Raw genomic sequence first — 20,375 nt, 5'->3', positions numbered from 1 at the left:
ACGAGAGGCAATATAAACTAAAGGGTACAATTCTAAAGGTGGTGAATGAATAGGCATGGGGGTATGTGTGCAGATTGAGAAAGTGCTTGAAAAATCATACAGGATCTTTGGCTTTATAAATTAGGCAGAGAGTACAAAAGCAAGGAAGTTATGAACCACTTTTATAAAACACTGGTTCTGCCTCAACTGTAGTAGTGTGTCCAATTCTGGGCACTGCACTTGATGAAAGACGTGAAGGCCTTAGAGAGGCTGCAGAAAAGATTTACAAGAATTGTTCCAGGGATGAAGGACTGCAGTTATGTGGATAGACTTAAGAAGCTGGGGTTGTTCTCCTTAGAGCAGAGAAGTTTGAGAGATTTGATAGAGGTGTTCATAACCATGTGGGGTATAGACAGTAGATAGAAACTGTTCCCATTGGCAGAAGGGTTGAGACCCAGAGGACACAAATTTAAGTTGATTGGCAGAAGAACGAAAGGCAACATGAACTAAAAACTTTTTTTTCACAGCGAGCAGTTAGGATCTGGAATGCACTGCCTGAAAGGATGGTGGAGACAGATTCAATTGTGGCTTTCAAAAGGAAATTGGATAAGTACCTGAAGGAAAAAAATTTGCAGGGCTACAGGGAAAGGCCGGGAAAGTGGGACGAGCTGAAGCGCTCTTGTAGAAAGCCGGCATGGGCTCGATGGGCCGAATGGCCTCCTTCTGTGCTGTAACCATTCTATGATTCTAAACCAAAAAGGTTCAAAGAACCAATGAACTATATTTTGTTGCTGAGTTTGACAATAAAAGATGCATTGTGTTGACAATTGCCAGAAGCTCCATACCTGACATACTGCCAACCATGTTTAAACCACAATAATGCATTCAATAAATCGAGGAATGCAACCATTTTAAATTTAGAGTTCAAAATAAGCTTTTATACCCTTTTGTAAAAAAGGCATTATAAAGCAAAGCTAATGATTTATACAAAGCAAGTCAATATTTTTTTTCAAATAGACTTTATTTACAACCTGCACAGACATGAATAAGGAAAATTTAAAATATTGGACATTTGCATCATTCATTTCAAGCAGTTCAATACATAACACTGCCAATTCATATTCTTCATCTCGATGAATTTATAAACTAGGGGTTCAGCAGTGGTGCTTGATGCACTGCTTAATGTGGCATTGGCATTACAATACCCCAGATCAACATTGTATTCCATATAGAAATGATCTTTAGAATAATTTAATCGAAATGGTTAACTTAGCTTCACTCTCCTTTAAGTATGCAGTTTTATATCCTATGTTCTGATGGTTCTACAGCTGTCTTGCCCAAAATAATAGGTTCAAGTATCATTTCTTGAAGGAGACATCGATATTGTTCTTCAAAAAGGAACATTTACACTCGAGCCATTTAAGATGTTTGCAGCTCAGCAGAGTAAATAAGTGTTTTAATATTGAATTTCACTTTTATAGTCAGCAATGCTAGTGAATACTTGTTTACTCATACATTTTAGACAATGTTGAAAGATAGATCTCAACTATTGGTGGTTTACAGGGCAACAAGATGACCATGGCAAGGGTCAATGTATACCATATTTCTGCATATTTCAAAAGCAGCACAGGAGAGGTCTATGGGATCAAACATTAAAGAAATCAGTCAGATGTTTATTTAATATGAAGTCTTTTGAATTTGCATCTCCAAGTTTGTATTAAACATGCTTTGCTTTCCAGGTTCCTTAATGTTCCAGATCCAAGTCCTCTAACTCTTCTTCTAGCTCATCAAGATCTTCTCCAGTAAAGAGATTTTCATCTACAGGGACACCATCAATATGACCATCCTCTAATTCTCCATCCAGCTTACCACCTTCACTTTCATCATCAACTCCTCCTGAGGCCTCATCTAATTTATTTTCTGTAATAAAGGAAACAATTTATTATATAATCTACAAGCATATCTTTGGTCAAAAGATGAGTTTGTTGAATATTTGGATATGCAATAAAATCAAGAAATCAGAATTGGAAGGTCAAAACTAAGACAGACTTCTGATCACCTCCATGAAGATAGACAATATAATAATTATCCAAACATTTAGAAAATGAGTTAACCAGGCCAAAACATCTTAAAAAAAAAAACTATGTACACCAGTGCTGTATCATACTTCGATATAGCCAAGCAACTGGACATTTACAGTGAAATTCTATTTCTTCTTTATTCTCTATTAATGCTAATTAAATTTAATAGCCATTTATGATTTGCAGAAATGCACCATGTCTAATGTGATTCCAGCCATTTCCAGTGTTGATTGTTGTTAATAAAACAAAATTATTTGCATGTTCAATAAAGGCATTGCTGCCAAAACAGAAAAAAATCTGTTAAAAATAATATTAAGTTAATTCAATCCAATCCAGCAATTGTTTCAAAAAGAATACAGAACCCAGCATTCATTTTCTTCCTATTCCTATTTAAACACGAACACCGCTGCAATTATATTGAGAATTACAGACAGCTATGATATGCAATAAGGTACTAACTGTTTCAGGTGACAAACTGCGGGTAGGGAAAGGAGGTTTGTGTAGCAGTGTGTTAAAATACTGTCCTTGCATATTTGGAACTTGGCTACATAATCCAATAAATGGAGATTGCAGGAACCCTTAAAGCCGACTCAGGGGAAAACTGAAGAGAGTTTCAGCAGGCACCCCAATTTCAAGTTGGTATAACAAAACCGCCCACAATTCAGCCTGTAATTTGGCAGCCTTTTTCATTAGAGGACCACATAATTTATTCAGTAGTTTATGTTACCAGTCTTTTAAATTAAGACACATTCATTAAACTGTAAAACCATAAAACTTAAGTTAGCTGAGTTTAGAAAATACCAGAAGTGCTGATATGGCAAGTGGAAAATTCAGTGATGCAGCCCAGAATACTTTTGAGATCAGCAGGCAAAGTTCTTTGTTAAGGCAATGCTAAGTGCGCTTTCAGCCATTTTTATACTGCTGCTATTTTAGTTCAATTCCATGCATCGGTGACCAAGACCAAAATAAATGACGACTATACTGAACTCTCTGCAGTGTTTGTTACGATGGACTGTGGCAGCTCCTCGCTCTCTACTCCATGGCACTGCCTTTGCATATTCCACTTCATCTTGTCTGAATGCAGTTAGCACATCTATATCTACAGCAATGGCTTCTCTCCCTGCGCCTGCACAATCATCTTTGAAGTCCAAGGATGAATCCTTGGCTCTCTTCCCTTCCTCATCTACACACTGTTCCTTGGTGACTCTCATCTACTGGCAAAGGACCAGCTTCCCAACATATGCTGATGACAGCTTCTCTTCTTAGGCAGTCCCTCGAATCGAGGACGACGTGCTTCCACACCAAAAAGGGTGGAGTTCACAGGTGTTTCAATGAGGGACCTGACATTCCAGGTCCCGAACTACATGTTGAAGGGTGGAAGATGCCCGTGCATGGATTTTTTTTAACGTGTGGTGGCCGTTGCATGCCAGCCACCACACGGGCTTGACAGAGTCTTGTTAACCAAGACGACTGGAGACCAGCTCTGCTGCACGCTCTAGCTGCAGCTAAGCTCGACCTCTCCACCATTTATTTATTTCTTCCTTATAACATCCGTGCTGTTAGATTGCTTGTCAGACATCAATGCAGGAAGATAACATTTACTTCAACTGAACATTCGGAAGAGTGACAGCTGAGCTTCACATCTACATCCGATTCATCACCAAGCTGGCTTAATTCCACCTCAACATTGCCCATTGCTGCATCGACCTCAGCCTATTGCTGCTGAAATTCTTCTTCACACCTTGACCTCCAGACTTATCTCAAAATTTCTCCTGGCTGGCCTCTTATCTTGCACTCATCATAAACTCCAACTAATCCAAATCTCTGCAGCCTGTGTTCTGTCCCGCTCGCCTATTACTCCCAACCTCACTGAATTACATTGACTCAACAACCCTTGCCACACAAATTTAAAATCCTTTAACCCAGTCTTTAAATTTGTCCATGGCCTTGCCTTATTCAATTGCAGAACACCCCTACGAGTTGCGGATCCCCTCCTGCACCCATCACTCCTGTGAGGCCATCATTTTCTGCAACCTGTCTTCCCTTCCTCACCAGTAGAGGCATTACCTTTAGCCTTTTTGGCCACTCTCTGGAACTCCTTTCACCCGCTACAATGCTCTCTCTACCTTTAAAAACTTCTTTAAACCCATTTTCAGTTACCTCTTTTTGCTCCCTCTATGCCTTATAGCCCAATTTTTTTTATCTTTCTCTTCTTCCTTTCTCCCCCCACCCCTTTGCATGTTTTCTATGTTAAAGGTGTTACAGTTCCAACTGCTTATTACAGGCTCCTTCGTGTGAACACAATGGCTGTGTGTAACCTGACAACTGAGATCCTGGAGGTGGCAGGCAACACAGTATGGGACCGTGCTATCGGCACCATCTTCATCAGCTTTTCAGGTTTTAAATACGTTTTATCACAATTTAATTTTAAAAAAGACAAATAGGGGCCAAAATTGCCCCCGACCAAAAAGTAGACACACTCACCGATTAGTTAGGTTTTTCTCCACCCCAATCTATTGGACCAATCTGTTGGAGATTGGACCAATATTCACCCTTTTATTTTCTATTTACCGTCGGGCGGTGTTGAGGTGCGGAAATGCCGTTGGAGCGGGGCGGCTGATGCTACAAGTCATCAACATCAGATAGGGAGATCGAGAGGCCTATACAAGACCCGGGAGTTCGGGCAGTCGGAGGAGCGGGAGATTGAGAGGCCTATAAAAGGCCCGAGAGTTTGGGCAGTCGGAGGAGACAGCTGGTGCAAGGGCAGAAGGTAAACAAAGAAGTAAAAAGAAATCGAAGTGTGACATCACAGCCAAGCAGGTAAGTGATTGGCTGGTGGATTGATGAGTATTTTATCTTTTTCTTTTCTTATCAGTAGGAAACCTTTGGCAGGGTTGCCAAATTAAGTTAATCTAAGGGTTAAGTCATGGTAGGAGAGCCCAGACCCGTGTCATGCTCCTCCTGTGCTATGTGGGAAATCAGGGACATTTCCAGTGTCCCTGACTACTAGGTGTGCAGGAAGTGTGTCCAGCTACAGCTCCTGACAGACCACATTGTGGCACTGGAGCTGCACATGGATTCACTCTAGAGCATCCACGATGCTGAGGATGTCGTGAATAGTATGTTGTGAGTTGGTCACACCGCAGGTAAAGGTTATACAGGCAGATAGGGAATGGGTGACCAGCAGGAAGAGCAGGGGAAGGAAGGTAGTGCAGAGGTCCCGTGTGGTCATCTCCCTCCAAAACAGATATACTGTATTGGGTACTGTTGGGGGAGATGGCTCATCAGGGCAAGGCAGCAGCAGCCAAGTTCATGGCACCATGGATGGCTCTGCTGCACAGGAGGGCAGGCAAAAGTGTGACAGGGGATTCTATTGGTAAGGGGAAGACAGACGTTTCTGCTGCCGCAAACGAGACTCCAGGATGGTATGTTGCCCCCCTGGTGCAAGGGTCAAGGATGTCTCGGAGCTGTTGCAGGGCATTCTGGAGGGGGAGGGTGAACAGCCAGCTTTCGTGGTGCATATAGGTACCAACGATATAGGTAAAAAAACAGGATGAAGTCCTACAAGCTGAATTTAGGGAGCTAGGAATTAAATTAAAAAGTAGGACCTCAAAGATAGTAATCTCAGGATTGCTACCAGTGCCACGTGCTAGTCAGAGTAGGAATAGCAGGATAGTTCAGATGAATACGTGGCTTGAGGAATGGTGCAAGGGGGAGGGATTAAAATTGCTGGGACATTGGAACCGGTTCTGGGGGAGGTGGGACCAGTACAAACCGTACGGTCTGCACTTGGACAGGACCGGAACTGATGTTTGCTCGTGTTGTTGGGGAGGGTTTAAACTAATATGGCAGGGGAATGGGAATCTACGCAGGGAGGCAGAGAGAAGTAAAAAGGGAGCAGAAGCAAAAGGTAGGAAGGAGAAAAACAAGAGTGGAGGGCAGAGAAATCAAGGGCAAAAATCAAAAAGGGCCACATTACAACATAATTCTAAAAGGACAAAGTGTTAAAAAAAACAAGCCTGAAGGCTCCGAGTCTCAATGCGAGGAGCATTGGTAATAAGGTGGATGAATTAACTACGAAGATAGGTGTTAACGGATATGATGTAATTGGGATTACGGAGACACGGCTCCAGGGTAACCAAGGCTGGGAACTCAACATTCAGGGGTATTCATTATTCAGGAAGGATAGACAGGAAGGAAAAGGAGGTGTGGGTAGCACTGCAGGTTAAAGAGGAGATTAACGCAATAGTAAGGAAGGACATTAGCTTGGATGATGTAGAATCTGTATGGGTAGATCTGCGAAACACCAAAGGGCAGAAAACGTTAGTGGGAATTGTGTGCAGACCAAACAGTAGTAGGGAGGTTGGGGATGGCATCAAACAGGAAATTAGGGACTCGTGCAATAAGGGTACAGCAGTTATCATGGGTGACTTTAATCTACATATTGATTGGGCTAACCAAACTGGTAGCAGTACTGTGGAGGAGGATTTCCTGGAGTGTATAAGGGATGGTTTTCTGGACCAATATGTCGAGGAACCAACTAGAGAGCAGGCCATCCTAGAGTGGGTCTTATGTAAATGAGAGAGAATTAATTAGCAATCTGTTCATGCGAGGCCCCTTGGGGAAGAGTGACCATAATATGGTAGAATTCTTCATTAAGATGGAGAACGACACAATTAATTCAGAGATGAGGGTCCTGAACTTAAAGAAAGGAAACTTCGATGGTATGAGACGCGAATTGGCTAGGACAGACTGGCGAATGATACTGAAAGGGCTGATGGTGGATAGGCAATGGCAGACATTTAAAGATCACATGGATGAACTACAACAATTGTACATCCCTGTCTGGCGTAAAAATAAAAAGGGTAGGTGGCTCAACCGTGGCTAACAAGGAAAATTAGGGTTAGTGTTAAATCCAAGGAAGAGGCATATAAATTGGTCAGAAAAAGCAGCAAACTTGAGGACTGGGAGAAATTTAGAATTCAGCAGAGGAAGACTAAGGGTTTAATTAGGAGGGGGAAAGAGAGTACGAGAGTAAGCTTGCAGGGAACATAAAAACTGACTGCAAAAGCTTCCATCGATATGTGAAGAGAAAAAGATTAGTGCAGACTAATGTAGGTCCCTTGCAGTCAGAATCAGGTGAATTCATAATGGGGAACAAGGAAATGGCAGACCAAGTGAACAAATACTTTGGTTCTGACTTCACGAAGGAAGACGCGAATATAATGAGGCTCCCTAAAATAATAGGGGACCAAGGGTCTAGTGAGGAGGACGACCTGAAGGAAATCCTTATTAGTCAGGAAATTGTGTTCGGGAAATTGATGGGATTGAAGGCCGATAAATCTCCAGGGCCTGATAGTCTGCATCCCAGAGTACATAAGGAAGTGGCCCTAGAAATAGTGGATGCATTGGTGGTCATTTTTCAACATTCTACTGACTCTGGATCAGTTCCTATGGATTGGAGGGTAGCTAATGTAACCTCACTTTTTAAAGAGAGAGAGAGAAAACAGGGAATTATAGATCGGTTAGCCTGACATCAGTAGTGGGGAAAATGTTGGAATCAATTATTAAAGATGTAATGGCAGCGCACTTGGAAAGCAGTGACATGATTGGTCCAAGTCAGCATGGATTTATGAAATGGAAATAATGCTCGACAAATCTTCCAGAAATTTTTGAGGATGTAACTAGAAGAATGGACAAGGGAGAACCAGTGGATGTGGTGTATTTGGACTTTCAAAAGGCTTTTGACAAGGTCCCACACAAGAGATTGGTGTGCAAAATCAAAGCACATGGTATTGGAGATTATGTATTAACATGGATAGAGAACTATATGGCAGAGAGGGATCAAAGAATGGGAATAAACGGGTCCTTTTCAGAATGGCAGGCAGTGACTATTGGAGTACCGCAAGGCTCAGTGCTGGGACCCCAACTATTTACAATATACATTAATGATTTAGATGAAGGAATTGAATGTAATATCTCCAAGTTTGCAGATGACACTAAGCTGGGTGGCAGTGTGAGCTTTGAGGAGGATGCTAAGAGGCTGCAGGGTGACTTGGACAAGTTAAGTGAGTGGGCAAATGCATGTCAGATGCAGTATAATAGATAAATGTGAGGTTATCCACTTTGGTGGCAAAAACAGGAAGGCAGATTATCTGAATGGTGACAGATTAGGAAAAGGGGAGGTGCAACAAGATCTGGGTGTCATGGTACATCAGTCATTGAAAGTTGGCATGCAGGTACAGCAGGCGGTGAAGGTGGCAAATGGCACATTGGCCTTCATTGCGAGAGGATTTAAGTATATGAGCAGGGAGGTCTTGCTGCAGTTGTACAGGGCCTTGGTGAAACCACACCTTGAATATTGTGTAGTCTCCTAATCTGAGGAAGGACAGTCTTGCTATTGAGGGAGTGCAGCGAAGGATCACCAGACTGATTCCTGGGATGGCAGGACTGACATATGAAGAAAGACTGGATTGACTAGGCTTATATTCACTGGAATTTAGATGAATGAGAGGGGATCTCATAGAAGCAAATAACATTGTTGGGATTGGACAGGTTAGATGCAGGAAGAATGTTCCCGATGCTGGGGAAGTCGAGAACCAGGGGCCACAGTCTAAGGATAAGGGATAAGCCATTTAGGGCCGAGATGAGGAGAAACTTCTTCAGTCAGAGAATTGTGAACCTGTGGCATTCTCTATCACAGGAATTTGTTGAGGCCAGTTCATTAGATATATTCAAAAGGAAGTTAGATGTGACCCTTCCAGCTAAAAGGATCAGGGGGTATGGAGAGAAAGCAGGAATGGGGTAGTGAAGTTGCATGATCAGCCATGATCATATTGAATGGTGCAGGCTCAAATAGCCTACTCCTGCACCTATTTTCTATGTTTGTATGCAACGCTGACGTGTCACAACGACCCTAATCTTCAGTTAAAGGGAAGGGCCGCTGTGAGCTCTGCATTTAATTTGGGCCACCAGGGAGGGTTTCAGCCGGGCCACTGGCCCAGTACCCAAGAGGGGGTGCCGGGCTGCCTGTTGGCGGGCTGGCCAAACCTGTGGCCATCACTATCGGGCCGACCTTGGAGTCAGCAGACAATTAAAATGAAATGGAGGTGGCAGCAGCGCGCCCTTCCCTTTAAGCGAGTACGCGCTGCCTAGCCACATACAGCTTCCCGCAGGGGAAGCCGGTCAGTGGCACCGCTCCCACGTGACAATTTCCTTCATGGGACAGAAAGGGGGTCAGCATGTGCCCATAGGCGGCAGTATGGGCGGCGGGGAAACCCGTTCCCGCCGCAATCTAGGACAGGTTGGCCCATCTGTCTGCTGCCTGTTGGCGAGGCCTATCTGCTCCATTACCGCCTCTTGAGGGGGGCAATTTCAGCCCCATAAACTTTATTTTTTTATGCATACTTACTTGTAATTTAATCAGCCCGAACCCAGACAAAACTATTAATAACAGTGGACTATACAACTTTAAAGGGACGTATAATATATATGGCAAAACCTAATCATTTGAATGTAGGCAAATGGCAAAAGGCAAAACCAATGTGCCTTGAAAGAAACACAGCAATTCAACTTCTGATGTTTACTATCTGAATTTCAGAAACACCAAGTAGAATGAAATGTAATTAGTGAGTAAGCACAGCTGTTTCTGTCTGAAATAAATTGAACACTTAATACGCTATAATCGGCAACACAATTGTAAAATGGTTATCACTTTTTGGCTGATATAAGCGACTACCATTTTTAAATGTGGACATTTTAAGTGGTGGGAACTGTATCTAAATGCAAGTACCAATTATTGTAAACTGACTCGAATGTACACTACTGAAGCCAGCTCTGAAATTATAAACCCAGTTTTTCGTTGGTCTATGATTCTGCTACTGGACTACAGGAAATTTCACAATACTCCCGTTGCATGTCCTCTAAGTAAGCCACCTAGTATGTATTGAACTCCACTCACCATCTGCATCACTGGGCATTTCTTTGGGTAAAGGTGCAGAATGTGTTGCTCCCAACCGGTCCAATCCAGTAGAAACAGTAATGCCAATATTATCTATCTCTCTCGGCACAAACCGGGAAATGTCAATGTCGCTGATCTCCCTTGTTTCTTCAACCTAGAATGGAGAGAGTCAGTCAAAAACTCAATGATAGGAAAGCAGCAGCAGTAGCCATTCTGTGCAGCTAGAGTTACCTCTTCATCTTGTTCAAGAGGGTACTGTGTGTCATCTGCTTCTTCGTCGTCAGCACCAATCAAATCAGGTCTGAATTCAAAGACTTCACGACCACTCACCTAGTCATGAAAAAATCAATTCATGATCTCAAGCATTTTTGAAAGTATAAAAAAGCACTGTTTCAGTAAGTGGTAAAATGAGCAAATCTACATACACCAAAAGCTTTGCCAGCATTGAAATCTGCTTTCCTCTTTTCTAAGTCTTGCAGAGCTTTTTCAATTTTCTCATCCCGCTTCCTTTTCTTCCATTCCAAGAAGGTTTCTAGGGTAATTCTGGTTACTTCTGGTCCCAAGGCTGCTCTCTTAAAATTTAGAGATAAAATTACAATAATTTACATTTGCCTATTTAAAAGTTATTTTAATTCTTTGAATAATAAATGCCCTGGACTAGACATGCAGTTAAGGATTCAAGATAATTCAAACCATTAAACTGTACAAAACTCCAACGTATATTGAAGCTATTCTATGGAGTTGTAACAGTCACTTATTGCAGTTCAGCACATTCACCCAGTAGATTTTTTTAATATCTAGTGTCACCATGTGGTTAGAATGCACATTACAAATACAGCTTTGAACAATAAGTTCACAAAGCTTAAACTGTACATAAATCGTAGGATTTGTATTTTCTTTTAGTATTTTAATTTACAATGATGAGTTTGATTAAGCCAAGAACAACCTATTCAGTTTGATTCAATAACAGGATCATCTTCCTACATCTTATATATTTAAGTGTCCTACCACAAATTGAAATCTTAATAGAATCTTTAAAAGAAAAGATCAAAAGTGTTTTTTGTTCATGGGTTATTGACAACACTGGCAAGGCCATATTTATTGCCCATTCCTAATTGCCTTGAGAAGGTGGTGGTAGGCTGCTCCAGCCCGTGTGCTGATGGTGCTCCTAGGATAGTCTTCAATAGAGAATTCCAGAATTTTGATCCAGTGGCAATGCACAAAAGGCAATACATGTCCAAGTCAGAATGCTTTGCGACTGGAGGGGATGGTGTTCCCATGATGTTGCTGTTCTTGTTTACAACAGTACAGGCCTCAGGGAAGGGAGGTGCTATCAAAGTAACCTTGGAGCGTTGCTACAGTGCATTCTGTAGATAGTACATATGGAGCAATAATGCACCAGTAGCAGAGGGTGTTGCATAGCAAGTCTGTTGGCAGCGGTGTCAAACACACTTTGTCTTGGATGGTGTTGGGCTTGTGTTATTCTGGCTGCACCAACGCAGGAGAGTGCGATCACACTTCTAACTTGAGCCTTGTAAATGGGAGGCTCTGAGAGGCCAGAAGGTGAGCCACTTGTAGCAAAGTACCCAGCCTGTGTCCTATCTGTTGATATGGTTGGTCAATGGCAACCCCCGAGATCTTGATGGTGGAACACTCAACAATGGTGGCACCATTGATGGTTCGGAGAGTCTTTGGACTTTTTAATTAAACGAGATGGCCATTACCTGGTATTTACGAGGTGTGAACATCATCAGCCATTTGCCAGTGTTTTGCTGTAGGCCAGATCGCTGTTTCATTATTGAAAGAGTTGTGAGAGAAGCTGAACACTGGAATCATCAAACAGCCCTATTTCCGACTTTATGATTGACAGAAGATTATTGATGAACCAGGTGAAGATGGTTGGACCAAGAACACTGGCCTGAGGAACTTCTGCAGCAAACTGATGTCTTAGGGAATGCAACAATAGGCCTCTGACAACGCATAGCAAGTACTTTAAAATTTCAATAAACTAAATAAAGTATTAGAAATACATTCACTAGGAGGAAGTTGAATTAAAATCCCTACTTCTAGCTGGGCCATATACAATGCTTCTCATACAGAATGGGGAAGACTGCACAAAGATCTAGATCTGTGAAAACAAGATGTCATATGATAAGGTCCAATGTCCCACAAAAACTTGCCAGACTCTGCAACCAGATTGAGATTGTGGTGTCATCATGCTTCATCCTCTCTTTTTCAGGATTAGCCAGAGCTTCAATGATGTAATAAGCCAAGACATCATAGTTCAAGGAAGTGAGTTATTTCAAATAATCCACAACAGGAGTAATTAGGTTGTCATATTTCTGAATCTGTGATATAATATAATATATACCAGACCCAATTTGTATAACACTATTGAGCCTTGGCTCCAAAATTCTTGTTTTTACCAAAATATGAGTATTTAAAAAAGCAACCATAAGTACAGAATAAAAATTACCATTTTGACTGAGGTCCCTCCACAGATTAAAATCCATAGGAAACATCCAAAAGTTAAAAGGTATTTCTTATGCATCAACCTGCACACAAATAAGTGGTCCTCAGTCCAATTTTTCCACAAGCCTAAAAATCTAATGGTGAGATCAAGTAACAGAAAATGTTTTATCTTTACCTCCTTTTCTATTAGGTCTTCTAATGAAATTTCTTCTTTTATTTCTTTCTTCAGGTTTTTCTTCAATACAAAACCTGGTGGCAAGGCATGACGGTACATACAAACGTCTCCTCCTCCAGGACAGACCCAGAACCAGCCGTATTTGTTATTCTCTATGGCTTCAAGGAAATGTCTGCATACCTAACAAGGGAACAAGGCACATGTAGGCTCTACCACACCTTTCTTTACAATTTAACTCATTGTAGACTATCACACTAACCTTTAAAAAAAAACTTGCTATATCAAAGTAGATGACAGTTTCCAATTAATTTTAAGTTGCACATAATCTGTAGCCATTTAAAATGTGATTATTGCTCATTTAGTATGGATAAGCTCTGCCTCCGCTGGAATGAAACTGACTCAACTTGTAGAGGTAGTGGAAGAGACAAAGATTGAGACAAATAAAATCAAATTATTCATGTTTAGTGGAGATGTTTACCATTACTCTTTAGATAAGTGTTTGCAACCCTTAATAAATGAAATCAGTTTTCTTTTTTTCCTCTCCAAAGGATTGATTCCTTGTTGGGAGTATGATTGCCACTGATTATCCTCCAATACCTTGCAAAAAGTAACTATTTATACGAGACTTGGTAGCAAATGTTTGCAGCCAGAGAGACCTTGGGGTGCCACAGCTGAACTTATGCCTCAACCTGTCCCCAGATGTGTATACATACACATTTCCAGAAGGAGTCACTGGACAGCAATCAGGAGCAGAAACTTATACCAATTTTCCTTTCCCCAATCAGGAATGCTGAGGACAAATGTAACATACATGTACTACTACAATTCTTGACAGATACTTGATCAAACACGCGAAAGGAAACAGAAAGCAAAGGAGTGTTCGAGTGTCTGACTAAGATCAGCCAACATAGCAATGACCCGAGATTGAACCCATGACTTTCCTAGTCTGTGTGGTTCAGCAACTCACTGATCGAAGCATCACATCCAATTTTCACAAAGCAAACATACAATAAATATCTCAGCCTCTTCTGCAGGGAGTTTCTGTAGAGGGAGAAAACAAAACTGTGGCGACTTTGAGTGGAGGCTTGGAAGCAGAACAGCTGCCCACTCTGAGCCAGGATATACTTATTTGCCATTGAAGTGGAACAAAATGTTCCAATTTTCAACATGAAGTTTAACAAGCTCAACAGTGTTCAAGTGTACTTACTATTACAGTTTTCTTCTGTTCTGCATCACCATGTTTTTTTGCCACTACTTCTTCCAGTTTTTTCACATCCCAATTATCCATTGTGTCTAAGATGAGAAAGAAAATTTATGAGATCAAATATTAGCAAAAGCTTCTAAAGGGCTTATTTAAAAAATTCAATTGTTGCAGTCAAAATCTTAGCATTGAAATTTAAGTAGCTCATGTTAAGTACAAATTGCACTTAAATGGTGACAGAGCACTGTACAAAACTTGATTTCAGTAAAATGCAGAAAAAGGAAAATATCAAAATACTTTCTCAGCAATTCTATACAGTAAGGGTCAAGAACTACACAACAGCAAGTCATCGCGGAGACAAAAATACCCAAAGTCATAGCCTGCTGCTGCTGAAAGGTGCTGCATAATGAAGAAAAAAAATTTACAAGGGGAATGTGAAGAATTCTTGTCTATTATCTCCCTTAGCATTAATGGAGTCACAGAAGGTATCACATTCAAAATTTTATCCAAAATGAGTACCTTTATTCTAAATAAGAGTACTCAATACCATTAACCTTGAGCGCTTTCGGTTGTTGAAATATTTGAGTCTATAAATCAAGAACCTTTAATTGCTTTCTGTAGCTGATATATAGTATATAATAAATTGATAGTATATGTACATATATAATTTACATACAAACATTAACACAAGCTGTTTGAATAGTTTTATAGGAAAACATGTAACCTGAAGTGTGTTTTAACACAGTAACACATCAAGGGGATTAGATGCTGTCATAACAGAGCAAAGCTTGAGAGTTCAAATATAACTTAATTCCCATGACATTACTACCTTTGAACGTGCTCCAAAGTTTGTACAGTTCATAGAACCTTGAATCATTGTCATTTTTGTTCTATTGTTCGTGTATATCTTGGACACCAAAATGTAGTTTCCACAATTGAATTCTGATTTAATAAGTAGCATTATGTACCATACGATTTGAGAGTTATTGATGGAAATTAATTTTACAGTCTAATACAACAGAACACTTATAGCCATATACACATAATGTGAAAGCTCTGGAATTCCCTCCCTAAACCTCTCTGCCTTTCTACCTCTCTTTCCTTCTTTAAGACTCTTATTAAAACCTCTCTTTGACCAAGTTCTAAAATCTCCTTATGTGGCTCGGTCTCAATCCTGTGACACGCCTTGGGACATTTTACTATGTTAAAGGCGCTATATATAAATGCAAGTTGTTGTTATTTAATACTGGAGTGCATTATATCTCGCAGGTTGGAGGGGCCACGATGTCCCAGGCCCGCCGCTCCAGCTCTTTTATAGCCTGACCTGCGGAGCTGTTCTCGTTTTGGAGTGTGGGCAGGAACATCGGCGGGGCTCAGGTATAGAGGAGTGGGAAGGTCGGGGCAGATGAGTGGCGAGAGTTTGTGGCGTAGATGCAGTGAATGTTTGTGGCGGAGGAGAGGCGAGAGATTGTGGTGGAGGAGGCGAAGCAAATGTTTGGCAGAGGAGCGGCAAGAGATCGTGGCGGAGATGCGGTGAATGTTTGTGTCGGAGAAGCAGCGAAAGATTGTGGCGGAGGTGCGGCAAATGAGGGTACGGGGCCCAGAAGAGCCGAGGGCCCAGAGCCAGCCCACACGCAATAGGTCCGTGCAACAGAGCAGGGTCTCCAGTCGTCCTGGTTAACCCTTGCCACTAGATAAAGGCCTAGCTCTGTCAAGCCCGTGTGGTGGCTGGTGTGCAACAGTCATCTTCCACCCCCTCAATTGGAGTTCAGGACTGGAACATTGGGTCCTTCATTGAAACACCTGTGAACTTGTGGAAGCAAGTCATCCTCGTTCGAGGGACCGCCTATGATGATGAATGTGGACAATACAATACAACTTGCTAAATAAGATTTAAAATATTAATATATTAGTGCATTACAGTATATTATCAAAGGTCTTTCTAATTATGTTGTTAATTATGAGGAATTGCTAGAAGAAAGCACTATTCCTGGTGCTGCAAATTACATAAGCTGTGTGTGTAAATTGCTTTATTGCTGTACAGGAATATTAGTGTTTGGAGATTTTCTGTACAAAATGTTGCTTCTTTTAATTATATTCTTAAAGTTTGGGGAGAGGTGATGAAAAAGAACAAAAGGAAAGTTATTTACAGAACCTAGTGCACATGCTAATCATGACATGCCAGCCAACATTTCTCCCTCAATCAACAGCACAAGATAGATTAAACTGGTCATGCATTTCACTGTTGTTTATGGCATCTTGCAGTGCACAAAATGTCCACTACATTTGCCTACATAGTAACAGTAACTGCACTTCAAAACAATTCACTGTACATGAAACACATAATTCATAATTTCAATTTAAGATTCCAGTTAGTATTAAATCAAGGTATAGAGATATGCAGAGGATAACTTTTTTTTAAAAAAAAGAATGAGGATTGCCACCAAACAACAAAAGGAATCTTGAAAAATACTCTAACACAATATGCTTGAAACTCTCCTAACAGTGCCAACTTCTTGCTTGGGATAGCCTTTATTTCTTACGATAGAAGAAACTGTCCTTGCCAGCTGGTAATGCACAATACACCATATTTCACAAGATAGTGCTGGATAAAGGTAGCCCTATACCCCATTCCAAATCCTAACCCTACCATAAAATGGTATTTACTTATTTCTAATAAACATAAGCCGTGTCTTATCCTCAACTTGCTAATAAGCTGCTGTTGGTTTGGTGAAGCTTCATCTATAGAACAGAGTTCAGTAGATTTTATTTAATAATTCAATTACAGTTCACTCTTAATTCAAAGTTTGTTTCTTTCAAATGATCTTAATTCAATCTGAGCAAAAAGCACTTCATCGGCTGTTTTATTTAAATTTAATGGATAATTTGAATTTGAGAGTGAAATGCGACCTTAAAATCCACAGTAGACTGCACTGCTATCATCTTTACCAGAACATACATTGCATTTCAGAAAGATAATATGGGAATTCCGTTAGCCATTGTCAATCCAATCCCCATTCATGTTCAAAGACCTGAAGCACACTGAACGCTAAAATACAGCAGGCTCAGGCGAACACATTTCCCACAATATTTAAAATTGAATAGTCATTAGAGACGTGCGGCTAGAGAAAAACTAGGAAGGGCAAATATATTGCACTCCTTAACTTCAGCTGTGATGAGGGCTGTGCTTTTACAAATTTTGTGTTCCTAAAATGCAAGTCTGCCTTTTATTTGAACTTTTTGAATTCACATTATGCAGTCATTAGAGTGGGAAGGCTTCACTTCCACATGAAAAGTCTTCCTCATTTGGTTTCAACATCTGTTACATATTCTGCTGGAATTTTCAAGTGCTTCATACCATGAATTGTATTTAATGAATTGTGCGTGAAATATATTGGTGGAGGGGTGCACTGGGAAAAAAAAGAAAGAGAAATTATTCTAGAAGGAAAGTATAATAAAAAAAGTGCTACGTCCATTTGGTGCCTAAGTGCATGTAATGTGTAAAATTGAAGATGGAGGACATGAGCAACAAATGACATAGCTGGCTGTGGGAAATGCCCTAAACCTAATTCTTTGTCTTCATATTTGTGTGTTGCACGGTCAACTCATTTGTAAAAATTGCTTAATACAGATCAACTTAATACAGCAGACCAATTTATGCTCTTTTGTCAATGGAAAAAGCAAAGCAGGAAAGATTTTTCATTACTTTGTACAACTAAAACCATAGTATTATTACATATGGATATTAGCCCCAACAATTCTTGATGCTATTTGGTCAATGGGCATGCAGGCACAGACGAGTAAGTGTACACTGAGTAGCTGTAGGATTGTAGAGACACAAGAGTTATCCTACTGAACCCATTTTCTATAGTTGAGAAAAAAGCTAGAGGACAAGTTTTTTTTATTATTACTTGATACATTCAGACATGGAGATAAGTCGGTTTGTTGCTGAACTGAAAGTCTACAGCAACTTGTATTTATATAGCATCTTTAATGTAGTAAAACATCCCAAGACGCTTCACAGATGTGTTATAAGACAAAATTTGACACCGAGCCACAGACGAAGAAATTACGGCAGATGGCCAAAAGCTTGGTCAAACAGGTAGGTTTTAAGGAGCATCTTAAAGGAGGAACGAGAAGTAGAGGGTTTTCGGGAGAGTTCCAGAGCTTAGGGCTGAGGCAGCTGAAGGCACGGCCACTGATGGTTGTGAGATTATAATCTGGGATGCTCAAAAGAGCAGAATTTTAGTGCAGATATCTCGGGGGGGGGGTTGGGTTGTGAAGCTGAAGGAGATTAGAGATAGGGAGGGGCGAGGCCATGGACGGATTGTAAAAAAAGGATGAGAATTTTGAAATCCAGGCTTTGCTTAACCAGGAGCCAATGTAGGTCAGCGAGCATGGGGTGATGGGTGAGTGATACTTGGTGAGAGTTAGGACACAGGCAGGTGAGTTTTAGATGACCTCAAGTTTACGTAGGGTAGAATGTAGGAGGCCAGCCAGGAGTGCATCGGAGTAGTCAAGTCTAGAGGTAAAGGCATGGATGAAGATTTCAGCAGAAGATTAGCTGAGGCAGGAATGGAGATGCGTGACATTACAGGAGGTGGAAACAGGCCGTTTTAGTGGTTCAGCCTCATACAGATGCTAGGGAGAGGGGTGAAGTCAGTGGCTAGGGAATGGAGTTTGTGGTGGGGACCAAAGACAATGGCTTCGGTCTTCCTAATATTTAATTGGAGAAAATTTCTGCTCATCCAGTACTAGATTGCAGACAAGCAGTCTGACAATTTAGAGATCATAGACAGGCCGAGAGAAGTGGTGGTGAGGTAGAGCTGGGTGTCATCAGCATACATGTGGAAACTGATGCCGTGTTTTTGGATGATGTCGCCAAGGGGCAGCATATAGATGAGAAATAGGAGGGGACCAAGGATAGATCCTTGGGGGACATCAAAGATAATGATGCGGGAGTGGGAAGAGAAACCATTGTAGGTGATTTTCTGGCTATGATTAGATAGAAAAGAATGAACCAGGTGAGTGCAGTCCCACGCAGCTGGATGACGGTGGAGGGGCATTGAAGAAGGATAGAGTGGTCAACTGTGCCAAAGTCTGCAGACAGGTCGAGAAGAGCGAGGAGGGATAGTTTACCATTGCCACAGTCACAAAGGATGTCATTTGTGACTTTGTATATAAAAGTTGGCATATATCTTTATAACAGTTAAATACATTTACAGTATGGCAAAGAAGCCTTACACAGAAACACGAGAACAGTAAGCATGCTCAGAGGGTAAATGAGAACTCTACATGAAGGTGTAATAAATAGATACAAATTACTCAGCATAATGTTTGTCCCATAAATTAATTCCTGAATTATGTTTAAATAAATTACAACCAGGCATACAACTATCTCACTAGCATTTTATTTTAAACAAGGTGCATAAGGGAATGAATTGAGGCAAGTTTAAATGAAACATATGATAATAAATTTAAATAAGATCTGTGCTTTGTCAACATACCCTTTTCAAGCTCTTCATCTCTGGCATCTACATAAATACTGCGCTTTTCACTCTTTCTTTCCAGGGTCAGGTCATGTGAAAACTTGCATTTGTCACCTTTGGTACATTGACCTTGTTTGAAAAAGCACAGACCACAGATTTGGGATCTGCTCCTAGAAGGAAAAGCAAACACAAGTCACAATTTGCGATCATAACTGCCACCCTCACTTGGACTTTTATAAAAAAATGACTTTTTTCTCTGCCCGTAATATAAATATTGGTATGACCGCATCAGCAACATCACTGGGGATTTGAGACCAAACACAAGGGGCCCAAGTTTCCACATGATTCGCGCCTGATTTTTAGGAGCAACTGGTGGAGAACGGACTATTTTAGAAATCGCAATTCTCCATATTTTTTTTTCTGCAGTTCTAGTCAGGTAGAACAGTTCTAGTTTAGAACAGAATTTTTTCTTCAAAAGGGGGTGGGTCCGGCCACTGACGCCTGATTTGAAAGTTTCCACAGTGAAAATGTACTCCAAACTAAAGTAGAATGGAGCCAGTGAAGATTTTTGTAGAACTGAAAAAACCTGTTCTACACATTAAAAAAATCAGGCGCAGGTTACAAATTAGGCGTCCAGAACGAGGTGGGGGAAGGGAACTCATTAAATTCGACAATAATCCTTATTTATACTTCTACAAATAAATCCAACCTGAATAAACATTTATAAGCCAAGAAAAGATTAAAATAAACCATCTTCCTACCTGTGTGAAAGTGCTTCAGCCAGGGAGAATTCTGCAGCTGTTCGTGCCGCTAAGCGGGAGGGGGGAGAGAGAGGGAGGGAGAGAGAGAGAGAGGGAGAGAGAGAGAGAGAGAGGGAGAGGGAGAGGGGGAGAGAGAGAGAGAGGGGGAGGGAGGGAGGGAGGGAGGGAGGGAGGGAGGGAGGGAGAGAGAGAGAGGAGAGAGAGGGGGAGGGAGGGGAGAGAGAGGGGAGGGAGGAGGAGAGAGGGGGAGGAGGGAG

The 20,375-nt window shown here is 41.2% G+C and overlaps 1 protein-coding gene across 1 annotated transcript in view; it reads right to left on the bottom strand.

Moving 5' to 3' along the window:
• Window positions 1-987: 987 nt before the first annotated feature.
• Window positions 988-20,375, bottom strand: part of zc3h15 (zinc finger CCCH-type containing 15) — a 38,938-nt gene continuing 19,550 nt past the window's right edge. The window contains 8 exon segments of the mRNA XM_070875829.1: window positions 988-1,899; window positions 10,021-10,174; window positions 10,252-10,350; window positions 10,446-10,592; window positions 12,668-12,847; window positions 13,875-13,960; window positions 19,376-19,501; window positions 19,504-19,527. Of these exon segments, the coding sequence (XP_070731930.1) occupies window positions 1,724-1,899; window positions 10,021-10,174; window positions 10,252-10,350; window positions 10,446-10,592; window positions 12,668-12,847; window positions 13,875-13,960; window positions 19,376-19,501; window positions 19,504-19,527 (992 nt within the window). The 3' untranslated portion in view covers window positions 988-1,723.

Source organism: Pristiophorus japonicus, chromosome 3, assembly GCF_044704955.1.
Source record: "Pristiophorus japonicus isolate sPriJap1 chromosome 3, sPriJap1.hap1, whole genome shotgun sequence".
In the NCBI taxonomy this organism is placed as follows: domain Eukaryota; kingdom Metazoa; phylum Chordata; class Chondrichthyes; family Pristiophoridae; genus Pristiophorus; species Pristiophorus japonicus.
The sequence above is the reverse complement of the archived record's forward strand: the minus strand, read 5'-3'. Positions and strand labels throughout refer to the sequence as shown.